Below are 13,028 nucleotides of genomic sequence, written 5' to 3' on the forward strand. Positions count from 1 at the left end.
CAAAGGAACACATCCCAGGGAACTACTTCTGTCTCCTTTACACACAAACACACAAACACACAAAACACACACACACACACACACACACACACACACCACACACACACACACACACACACACACACACACACACACACATATAGGTAGGGAAAGTGTTGGGAGTGGTGTTAAACTGACAACTCTCTGTTGTGCCAGACACACACTCCGTATGTTGTTGATTGGCCACCTCTCAGGAGCTGACATAAGTCAGGTGTTCAGCTCAAACCAATCAAATTGCAGATATGGAAATGGCATTATGAAACTCCTGGCAAGGTCCCTATATTCTTAAGTCTACCAACAGTGCAGAATGAGGGAGGTACACACATGCACAAACACACAGTTAGGGTAATACTATGAAATTGAGCAACTAGAGTTAAAGGCAGACTAGACAATCCTAGTTGAAGTTGGACATCTATCCCTGCATGGCATGATCACAGCATCCTGCTATTACATAATATGTGAGAGCAATGAGTGATGAATAATGAGTATTCAAGCATCCACATCAATGACACAACAGATGTATGCCATAACACCATCTGATTTCTAATACAGTTCATGTTCCTGCTGTACTAAAATTTCAGTCACTGCATGGTGAATTTTCAGGCCCAATTACAATCAGATGTGAATCGCAGAACAAGAAAACATCAAGCAAATTGAATCTCCTTGTGTGAGCACCCGTTGACATTTAGTGATAAATCAGCAAATTATGTTAGTGAGAAATTTGTTCCCTCCACTCAGAACATAACTGAAATGGCCTGCATTACTGGGTTCATGGTTATTTTTTAGGTTCAACAGCTCTGTATGTTTGACTGAATGTGCCATGCCACCAACAGTACAACAAGAGGTAATAAACAACTATTTAAGGAGAAGTTTTAAAAAGTAAACCTTTGTGACAGGAAACCGAGTAGACTGCAGCTTCCAGACAACAGTGAGTGGTGAGCTATCCATGGTGCTGAAGTTCAGTGCTGTTCTCCTATTGTAGTATTAGCTGCCTCCCGGCCTGCCTCAAACACAGATCAATCAGGTACTATCTTTTGTCTTATCCCCAATATACAGCCCATTAACATTAAGCAACACTCTCTTTGGTGGCACTCCAAGCCATTCACACTGACAATGATTACTAGTTCTAAGGATGAGGATAAATACTGTCATTTACTATCTTCTCCCTTCAAGCAACTACCACCAATCGCTCCTTCCTTCGCTTGTTCTCCCTCTGTCCCTCACACACACAGGGACATTACATATAGGGCCACACTGTAAGTCAAGTGTTTGTTCAAAACCCACTGACCAAACACAACACAGTTGATAAGATATAGCCGACTTGCTTGGAACAGGTGCATATGCTATTGTCAAACCTACAACCACAAATCTTGCTTGTTCAGCTGCTTTTTACATGTTCAGAGGCAACACGATGTCATTTGAGGATTTGGGAGTGTAAATGAGCCAGATCAATAAATCTTAGACAGTCAGTGTGATGTCTTACTCTAACTGCATTTTAGTACTTGTGAATGGACTCACGTCTCTTCTGCACCAAAAGCAAGATGTCGCCAAAAGTGCATGTGTTTGTGCCCTGCCAAGAAAATATGTGGGTACTATTAGTCATGAAGAGTTCAGAGAATATCCTAAACACCGTTAACCACCTTTGAGTGAGTCTGTGCTCTCTCTCAATCTCTCCCCTATGTGTGTGTGTGTGTGTGTGTGTGTGGTGTGTGTGTGTGTGTGTGTGTGTGTGTGTTTGTGTGTGTAGGTAATAAGCTGCTCCGCCACTGCGCAACGATGGAGCTATCACAACGATGGAGATGACGCAAACCGACCCAGCTCTCCGAAAAAGTGTTTCAAGACGAACATGGCGGCAACTTAACCGCGGTCCAAGATGACAAAGGCCAACGGGAGAAAGGATTCTAGGCTTTCCGCCCAGGTACCGGACAGTGTGCGTGCACCAAAAAGGCTCGTTGCTCTCCTTTAAGTGAATCTGCAAAACGAAAGGCGGCAGACGCGCAGCATCAGTACCGAGAGGCTCGCAACCGCTGGTCTCCCTGCGCCCCAGACGAGAGAACAAATCCGGGGAGGGACGGTAGGGAGAAGGGGGCATGCGGTCAAAGAGGACGCCGTTTCCCCCCGGAGAGCCATGGAGAAGCGGGATGCGGCAGCGCGAAGCTTAATCTGTGCGGGCGCGCTAATTGGATCGGAGTAGCACCGATTGCTGCGGGCGCGATAGAGGAGCGCCCTGGACCGGCGGAGGCACGGCACCGTTACAGAGGAGCACCAACCGGAGTCCGTCTCCCCAAGTCAATGAGTATTGTGGCAGAGCAGCCCCCGCGGTGGAGTCGGCCAGGGCAGCACTTTCCTAAAATATGACCAGGGGTGCTTGGATGCGTCGGCAGCATGATGAGGGCTTAAAATACTGGTTTGCACCCCGAGAGAACGAGAAGCCATTTACCGAGTCGGAACGGGCCCAGAGATGGCGACTGTCGCTGGCCTCTCTGCTGTTCATCACCGTCCTGCTCTCTGATCACTTGTGGTTCTGCGCCGAGGCAAAACTGACGCGAACCCGAGACAAACGGTCGGACGAGGGGCTTGCAATTACGGACATGGGCGAGTACCCAAACTCCCTCCACCAACATCCAACATCACCTGACACCAACCATCTCGCCAGAGAGCAAGATGTTATTTTTCTAGGGAATTCTACCAAACCTCTGTGGCGAATGGACACCTGTCATCCAGACAGCCTGTCCAAAGACTGCTTTACTTTCACGGACGCGAGGACCGTGTGCCTAGGCCTCTCCGGTAGAGGGGAAAAGGGGACACAGTTGGCGTACGTGAATCTGAGCGATTTGTACCTTTCTTTTTGTAATTCATACTCACTTTTGGATTTGTTTTACGGGTTTACGAGTCCGGACGATTTAAATTGCACCCTGGATATGGCCATGGGGGTGGATCTGCTGGGATGCAGCAAGTGTGTCCGGGCTTATCAGCTTATTGACAAGCGGGCCGAGGACAACTACCGGGAGTTTGAACTGCTGGTTCAGAAATACGAGACGGATGCATACTCGGTTAGGACGTGCATGGAGGAATGCAAGGTAGGACTAACGAGGCCACACACACACACACACACACACACACACACACACACACACACACACACACACACACGCACACACACCACACACAATGTGTTGGTTGGTTGACAGTCGTTCTGGTAACCGTTGGGCATATTTGTCACTTATTGGTATTTATTTTTTCAGAAATCAGGCTACCAGTAGGCTACCAATGCTTACATCAGCTGGGCTGTCAGGGTTTGCAGAAACAGTTGCACCACATGACAACATGGAGGACAAGAGACATTGTCAACAGACTCCTACAGTCCTTCATCATTCTCTTATCCTCTCCTTGTTCCTTGTCTATCTTTTTCTCTAGCTCTCCAAACCTAATCTTTTAATATAGGGCCACTTTGTGAACTGTGACTGTGGAAGGGACATTTGGAGCAAGGGCCAGGCTTGCACCGCAGCTCTATGAGATGAGGGGAGAGAGTGCTGTTAAGTGGAGCTCATTTCAATTCGTTAATAGCACACGAGTGATTTCTGCACCTAATCCAGGCTTTCTATCGTCCACAGTTTACTTGTTGTTTGGACATGGCAGCCTAGAGAACATGTTGTGCATGTCAACAACATAGCATACCTTGGGCTAAGTCATCTATACACAAACACACACACACACACACACACACACAAACACGCTTTGTCTTGTGTTTAAGACAGCAAGAACCGATGACTGAAATGTGTTGAACAAAGAATATGTACCTGCAAATAGTTAAATGGTTGGGATAAATTGGGTGATTCACACTTCAATCTGGTTCATTTGTTGTGCACTGGACTTTTGCAGAGGCTTCGTCTCTCCCGACAGCTGTGTGCATCCTCCTGTGCTCGCGATACATTGTGCTGAAAGACGACCCTGCAAAAGGCCTTTCAGGAGGACAGGCTTGTTTCGTTTGCTGTGTGCTCATGATAATATTTGTTTTCATTGTTTTAATTAGTCTGGCAGTGGAGTATGGCTATAGAGTTACCTTTATTGGCACAAAGACCATGACCAACCTCATTTCTCAAACTAAGCGGACCACTCCATTGTATCTTTACCACCTCTATACCCATACAAGATTAACTAAAGCAGGTGGGTTCATGCGTTTCTGTTTGTCTGAACACACCTGATAGATTGGAAATATGCAGTGTTGGGTCTTTCATTAGCAACATTGAGAATCACTGATATGGTATGTTTAGGGATATGGGCGTATGTATGAGAACAAATGAGCATGATGTTATGGCTTGTACTGCCTCTGGTTACTGTAAGATACAGCACATGCATTCTTATACTGTCTGCCTCTGTATCTACAGTACATCTGTGTGTATGCTTGGCAGATACTTTTTCAGCTGTGCTGTAACGTGTTTTTGCACCAAAGCATAACCAAATTCCTTGTCCTGAAGATTCAGGTGTGTATTATGACAGTTGTGAGAGCTGCAGTGTCACCACCACAACAGCACTATAAAACAGGTCAGGGAATGTACCTCGGAAAGCAGGAAATCTTCTCTCAAAACTGCCCTCATGATGATCCTGCAACCCAAACCCATTTCTAAAAGATGGTTGTTGAAAAAGGGCATATGGTCAGGGTGCTGGACTGTGATTGCTGATAATTCATGTGTGTGTGCGAGGAAGGCCAGTTAGTGGGAGGATACACTAAGGGTAAACTTTCACAATGGAATCACGTGCAAGTTTATGTATTTTTTATTGTGAGTCATATCTTATTCTTAGGCCTGTTTGTCAGATAATCTGTTCACACATACTGTATGTGCTGTATGTACATATATGCATGCATCTGGTTCCTATAGCATCTTATAGTTTTTTCTTTCATGTACCATCTAATCACTAGTTTGCATTTGCACTCCTACTCTTTGCTAATGTAATCAGACTCAGGCAGGGCTATATCAGCCTTTTAGCCCCTTTAGCCCAATCTGAATTGCTAATCTGCTCCAGTGTTCGTGTGACCTTTGTGAAATCACAGCACCCCAGGCCTGCATCACAAACTACCACTCCTTGAAGAAACTCTCTGCTGGACCATAAAAAGACATTAGACAGCTTGAAACAATACTTATTTTTATTTTCTCTTATCTCTGTTATTTCTCTTGTCTCAGACCTTTCCACTTCTTCATCCACATTTTAAACAACTACTCAAGGCTTCTTTTCAAATGGTTCAAACGAATTTGGTGGTTATTTCTGTATGCTGTAGATGTGTGTTGTCTATATAAGTTTAGAGGATGGGAGAACGGATACGCAGTGAGATGAAAAGGAAGGAGAAGGAATTGTGGAAATGTGAGGCCAAATATAGAGGTGAATTTAAATTAGGTAACAGAAATAATAAAGTTGAATTGAAGAGTAGAAACTGTCACAACGAGGAAACAAAATCAACATGTACAGAACACACACACACACACACACACAACCATACATGTGCATGCACGTGCGCTCGCACACACACACACAGAAAGAGCCCCATGTGCAGTGTTTCCTGCAGGTCCAGACCTGACTGTCCCTTCCGGTGTAATTTAATTTCCACTCCCATAATTCTCCACTTCTCTGGTGGCTGTGTCTCCAGGGCTTGTTGATCTCCTTTCTCCCTCTATCTTTCATTGACTCTTGGTCATTTCACGTCTTTTCCCTCTTTGTCTTTCTCCCACCTGTGTCCCAGCTCTGACGAACCAACATCACACATATGTGTCCAGTATTGGTCTCTACATCACTGCCGGCCCTCTCTCCCTCCTCCTTGTAGACTTGCTTCCCATCAGGGGCCCTGGTTTCTCTTTCCCTCTCCCTTCCTATAAATATGTGGGTATTGAGCACTCTTTTCCTGCTAGAGTGACAGATACTGATCTGGGCTAAGGTCCTTTCCTTCCCTTGAATTACAGGCCTGTCCACACAGTTCCCACTGTGTGTTCCCTCACCCAGCCTCTGCTCATTCAATTCCTCTTTCTCCTCTACCACTCTATTTGTACAAAAATATTTAGTTTAGCCCCTGTTCAATTTAGCTGTTTATGTTTTAACTCCACAGTGAGGAAATGCTGATTGTGTTTTCCATGAAATAAAACAGCTTTACAACAAGTCCCTGCTGGAGTCTATGTCAAAGCTAAATTAAGTAACGATAAGATTGTATTGATCCCCAGAGGGAAATGTTGCATTGCAGCACCACAAGAAGCAATCCAGAGATCCAGTAGTCTACAGTCATGCCAGTGTCTTTGTGAGGCTGTTCAGGCACAGAGGGGCTTAATAAATTTGACTGTCCGCGATGACAATGCTAACATGTTTATGTTTAGGTTTGCCATGGTCACCATCTTAGTTTAGTTCAGTTTCACATTAGCTGATTATCACTAAACACAAAGTAAGGAGGCCATTGGCAATGTCATTGATTTTGCAGTTTTTGGTTACAAACCAAATAATTTCCCAAATTGAAAATTTGACTTGATGTTGCTAGATAAAAAATGAAGAGATCACCACAGTAATCATAATTCATCCTGGACGGACATGAATGTTATGTATAAAATCTGATAGCAGTTTATACAATATTTAGAAAGTAGTGAGATTGAAACTGTTAGTACCTGTTCTGGGCTTCTCAATCCTATTACATGTTCTTCCTCAGCAGATGTAGATTGTCCACTTTCCATTTCCATTTTTCTTTAAGGACCCTTATCCAGGTCCATATAAGTTCTTGAAAGCTCCAGAACAACTACTAAAGAACTGTGTGGTGAGATTGCTCTTTTCAGTCCATCTAAAATTCACTCTGAACCAAAACAAAGTGCCGAGATCAGCAGAGTCAATAGGCTACATTGACTGGGGACCATAAATGTCTGTACAGATTTTAATACTATCTTCTCAATATTAGTAGAGATGATAGCATATATGCAAACTGTCAGCAGACTGGAACTGCCAACGCTAGAGCCTTGCGGCTAGCATGGCTTAAAAATATAGATCTAAATAAGAGCTCTATAGAGCACCCAGGACCCTGAAATTTGAGCTCAAAGTAGATATATACTGTACATATGTCATATATATTATATACAAAGTCTGGGACAACATTCAGAGGTAGTAACTATAAGAAAATATACTGACTCAGCATAAGTTTCTGTTAAAACTTTTTTAAATCGATGTTGTGCTAAACTACACATTTAAAAATTTGTTTTTAATATAAATTAAAATTATACAGAACGTACGGATTGTTTGGCTATCAACACTGCAAGCCCCTGTACTTTACCCTCTCCCCCTTAAATTCAATTAGGGCTCTGTTGCTTCTCTACGGTGTTCTCTTCTCAAATAGATCCAGGGAAACTCCCCTTCCCAGGAGCTGTCAGTGTTTGTTTCTCCCCAGGCAGGAGATAAGGTAATGCGTTTGTTCGAAAAGAACACAGCAGCACTCCCATGGAAACGCCTCCTCGTCGTCCTCTATTCCCCGTCAGAGAGCACAATGAGACCGTACAGCTCTCTCCTTCGCTGCCTTGGGCCTCATCACCAATCAACACATCCACACCCATTTCCTTCTCTCCATATTTTGTTTCTCCATCTTCCCAGCAGGCCACTACTCTGAAAAAGTCTTGTCCCTCATTCAGTTAGTAATATGCATGGCGGTAGTGTTTTGTTTGCCTGGTTCTTTTAGATCAGCTGAAAAAGTGAAAAACAAAACAATATGTGCTTGTCCGTAAGTGCGTGTGTGTGACTATGTGCAAGAGTAAGCTGAATGTATCCAGTCAATCACTGATTGGCCGTAGATCAGCTCAACTCATAATGAGACAAAAGTTGCAATGAGTCCTTTCAATGCATCCATTTCAATCAGATCTATGGCATAAACAAATTATGACTTACAAAACTTGCATACGAATGCACTTGCTGTCCCTTCTCTCCTCTGTCTCACTGGTATGCTTAGTTAAATGACTTGATGAGTGGGTGATGTGTTATGTTTGATTTTCTGTGATGAAGTAAAGAGAGAAAAGGGGCTAGATAGAGCGGAAATGACTGGTATTGATGACTGACTCCATGAAAAATTCATTAAACTCTCCGATAAAATTATGTTTGGTATTTAACCCATATCTATGTAAAATGCATCTTCCCGACTTAAGGAGAAAAACTGGTGTGCGTCTCTGCAACAGATTTTGCACTGTTTGTGGCGAAAGAAAGGAAAAAGACGATTGCATTAAGAAAAACAGCATTGTGAGGTGTCTGATTTTAGAACACAAACCATCTGAGATACACAAGTGCTACCATGACAGCCCAGCACTGTTTCACATTTCTGATTTCTAAGTTCGCCTTTGCATTGAGATTCACATGTTAATTCAGTTCTTTTGCATAAGAAATCCATTGATCTGCAGACTCTATTAAAAGAAAGATAAATGTGCTTTTCAATGGAATTAGTCATTGATAAAAATGTGATTAATTTAATCAGAAATTCAATGAAGGCATATACTTGTATAAAGCAAAGTGCAAGAATGTGCTATGTAGACATTTTTTGGGGGCTTTTCCCTTTATTAAAGTGACAGTGGATAGACATGAAAGGGAGAGAGCAATGGGGGATGACACGCAGCAAAGGGCCGCAGGTCAGATTCAAACCCGTTCCGCTGCAGGACTCAGCCAACATGGGGCTAACGCTCTTACTGGGTGAGCTAGAGGCCGCCCCTATGTAGACACTATTTTTAGAGTAGTGTCAGTATGCTGTTTGATGGTGTTGTTCATATTAGATGAGAAATTGAGTGGAACAGCACATCACATTTTATTTACATTTCATCTTTCAGCCTCTAGAGGTAAATATATCTGAATTATGAATGCACTTGAGGCAAAAATGGCTTTTCATAAATCCTCCCTGTAAAATTTTAAATAACGAATAAGGTGTGTATGTAGGCCTATAGGTCTTCGGGAGTACTACTGCATATGTGAAAAATGTATAAAGCCTTTTGTGGCTCCAGAGGGAGCTGCGAGATAGACTTACTTGAGTGATGTCACTTGAGGCAAAGTGGATTGGGTCTGAAGACTACAAGTTTGGAAAAGAAACAAATCTGGGGTTGTAGAGTTAGAAAGAAGTGAGCTTACAAGACCTGTGTGGCTTCATTCTGATCTCTGCTTGAGGCTAACGGCTAGCTAGCTGCTACCAGCATGACAAACCCAAATCTCTGACCAAACTATCTGCAGTTAGAGTTGCATTATGGGTAGGATTTAGACAAGGAAGAAGAATGTGTGGAATATAAAAAGACAATATCTCTGTTTCTGCTGCATGGATTTTCTTTTTTCAAAAACTGTCCAAAGGCCACCAACGTTATAGGAGTGCAATGCTAAAATTGTGGCGTATTTGTTTAATACCCTGTTGTCAGTCACCCAGAACATTAGCATGGACTCAGAACCCAATGACACGTATTGCCAGATATAAAAAAAATGTCTCACTACATCAATTTCTCAAAGATGCAAAACATAACCAGGAAGTGTCAGGAAGTGGCCTGTAAAGGTAGCTACACTACTAAAATGTTCACAACTTCTTCTTCTGGTGTTTTGTAGCCACAGCTTCAGGTGTGTTACCAACACCCTCTGGGGCGAAATAGTGCCGACCCTGATGCAGCCGTGGAAAACCTGGGATTGCAACACGTGTCTATGTGTTTAGAAACGTTCATTAAATTGCATATGGATTTCACCTACATAAAAGACACTTTAGATAGAAACAAAAACATCAAGCTCAAATAGAAACTGACATCCAAACTTGAGAAACTTGAGATCCAAGACTGGTGACATTCTCACATTACTGAGTCATCATCAGTCGCTCACAGGATGTCCTGCTTCAGGGAGAGCAGAGCAGAGGAGCAAGGGAAGATCGATACACATACATGCAGTTTCAGGTTTATAAACTCACACATACTGTACATTCAGGGGTTGGAACTGTATGCATACTGTAGCATAGCCAAAAACACAACACACATGGGAGAGCAGCTGACAGCGATCACGTGACACAAGCAAACAGAGGAGGGGTGGAAAGGGAGAGAGACTGACAAATCAATGGTTAGATTGGAGGGAATACCCAGTGATGTGTGCAGCGTGATGGGCTTGTGTCAGATTCCCTGATATACTGTATTTCTCTGGGTTTTGTGAAAACAATTCATTTAAGCACCTGGTCCTACCTAATCCTTTTTTAATCAGGCTAGTGTTTCTGTCAATGGATGAGTGTGTTGTTGAGTAGGAGGGAGGCGAGGCACATGTTTGAATGCTTGAGTGCAGTGCATAGTGGGATGTTGTAGTTGTTTCCATTAGCTATTAGTCTCAAAGGAATAGATAGGAATAGTAAATACATAGTGTTATTGATCTTCTCATATTACTCTTTGAAAGAAAGCAAATAAGGGTATTTCCCAAAATGCTAAATTATTCCTTAAAAGTTTATCACCTTGAAATTGGGTACATTTCTATTTTATAGGTTGCAACTAACAAGTTATGTTATGCTAAATTAATCTGCTGATCGCTGTCTTTGATAAACCAATTAATTATTTTGTCCACAAAATGGCAAAAAAATAATTAAAGAATGCCATTACAATTACCCTGAGTCCAGGGTAATATATCTAAATACTGTATCTAAAGTTATACATTTAATATCATAAATTATAAAGAAGAACAGCAAATCATCACACTTAGGGAGTTGGAACCAAAGAATGGTGCATAGTGGTGACGTTCAAAAATAATATCACAGTGGGTGGTTATGCAGTGTATAAGTCTGAATAAAATGTGACTCTGTGTTGATGCTTTAACTGTTTTTATAGTCATGCTAGATAATCTTATCTTTGTCCGATAATACGGTAATAGAAATTAAGACAACAACATTGCATTGTTTCCAGGGCAGCATGATAGAAGGTTGCTTTTTATGTGTGTGTGAGTGTGTGTATGTGTGTGTGTGTGTGTGTGGTGTGTGTGTGTGTGTGTGTGTGTGTGTGTGTGTGTGTGTGTGTGTGTGTTTTCCAGGAAGGGTTAGAAAACCTCTACAATAGTATTTAGGCAATATTACACTAAACGCCTCCATTCAAACTGATGCAAATGACTTTTTGTTGTCCTCCTCACAGCTCTCATTATGAAGCCGAAGAGGCTGATTATTCACATCATTATTCCAGTGGCACCTAGCAACCACCTTACCACTGAGAAGCCTTTCCTGGTGCGTGATGCAGGCTTAAAGAATGTGAGCCCTACAATGTGTATGGTGGTCTGATTTTGTGAGTGGGCTGCAGCTTTAAGCAAGTAGATTCCTCACCCGCACACCTCTTCTAGTCTGACACAGTAATTTGATTGTTAATGGAGCGGGGATGGGCGGAGAGAGAGAGAGAGAGAAGAGAGAGAAAGAGAGAGAGACAGAGTTTATAGATACTGTTTATTGATACAGATAGAGCATGGGAAATGTACAAAGCAAGACAGAAGAGGGATGGGGGGGTGCTTGACCTGATGATAAGGGTCTTATCGGTAGCATTTCATAATGGTTTTTCACCTGCTTTATGTGTGTGTGTGTGTGTGTGTGTGTGTGTGTGTGTGTGGTGTGTGTGTGTGTGTGTGAAGTGGATAGATGGTGGAGGGGTTAGTGGGGGTTTCCCCCTGCTGAAGGTTTCCTCTTTGTCAAAGATGCTTTTGCCCTGCCCCCATCTGTCATTTGCCAACTGCAGCTGTGTCACTCTTTCTTCATCTTTTTACTCACATCTTTACCATTGTTTATTTATTTTTTTTAAATGATTGTTTTTCCATCTTTTCCCACTTGGGAACTACCTGTATAACATGTATGGTGCTTTAGTCCTGTCAAACTGTGTCTCTTTTGTTGCAGTTTTGCTTTGCAGTGGTATTGCCAGCCCCTGACTGATCCTCTGTAAATTATTCATCTGTCATTGACTTTTCAAAAGCGCTGAGTAGGAACTGGAACACTCTTATCTCTTGCTCTCACACCCCCGTGACACTGTGCTGTACCTCACTTTTTTTTTTAAACATGCACATATACGCATGCACGCATGTATGCACACACGCACACACACTATACACACACAAAGACATGCGCATGGCCCCCACATTCACAAAAGCATTCAAGCTGGCACACATATACAGCACATGCATGCTGGATTCTTAGGCCCTTGACAACATTTTATGGAAACAGATGTCTTTACCTTTCTGGTATCTCCCTTCACATCCTCTTTCCGTCATATTTCAACAAACATCACACAACAGTCACACAACAGTAAACAAAAAAGTACTCACAACTTATGCATGGTAGCATACAAACATTACACATTAAGCAAGGTTGATGCTTTGTACTCTGATTCATTGTTTCAACACATGTCAAAACACAATCTTAGTTTTATTCCAGGGACTTTTTCACTTCAGAGACAATTTGATCACTCATTGAGTATTTGGACAGTAGGGATGCACTTCAAATTAGAGTACAGTTAAATTTATTGTGTCCAGACTGCCACTCTGTGTTTGCATTGCTCTAACCTGGAGAGAATAAATGTGTTTTTGGTGTGGATATCATTTCCCCACTGTGATCCTATATAGTCGTCCTTCCATTCCTTTTTCCATTTTTATCAAGGTGGTTTCACGTCACAAAATCCCTGGCCGTTTTGTCACCTCCACCTCCTCTGACTATCTTGCTCCTTGTAGCCATTATCCTTCTGTGCAGACTCTTAGCTGGATAAAGCTGTCTCTCATATTTTCTCTTTATGGCAGGATTTACAGCAGTACCCCTTTATAGCCCCCTTTTAGCACTCTTACGGTTGCTACCTCTGCCACAGGGCTGTGCCCTCTGGAGAGCATAAGATTCACTTGCAATGGAAGGAAATCCCTGAAGGATACTGAATGGCCATCCAACCATAATTTGAAAGGGTTAAATGTAATTATATAGATTGTAGAATTAGTGCATAACTTTAAAAAAGTCTTACTGCATTGAACAGAAATTAAAAAAC

The 13,028-nt window shown here is 42.5% G+C and overlaps 1 protein-coding gene across 1 annotated transcript in view; it reads left to right on the top strand.

Moving 5' to 3' along the window:
• The first annotated feature begins 1,667 nt into the window (after positions 1-1,667).
• nalf1b (NALCN channel auxiliary factor 1b) overlaps positions 1,668-13,028 on the top strand; it is a 90,985-nt gene continuing 79,624 nt past the window's right edge. The window contains exon 1 of the mRNA XM_032529231.1: positions 1,668-3,119. Coding sequence (XP_032385122.1) covers positions 2,394-3,119 — 726 coding nt within the window. The 5' untranslated portion in view covers positions 1,668-2,393. The remainder of the gene's footprint in view (positions 3,120-13,028) is intronic.

Source organism: Etheostoma spectabile, chromosome 11 (assembly GCF_008692095.1).
Source record: "Etheostoma spectabile isolate EspeVRDwgs_2016 chromosome 11, UIUC_Espe_1.0, whole genome shotgun sequence".
Taxonomy (NCBI): Eukaryota; Metazoa; Chordata; class Actinopteri; order Perciformes; family Percidae; genus Etheostoma; species Etheostoma spectabile.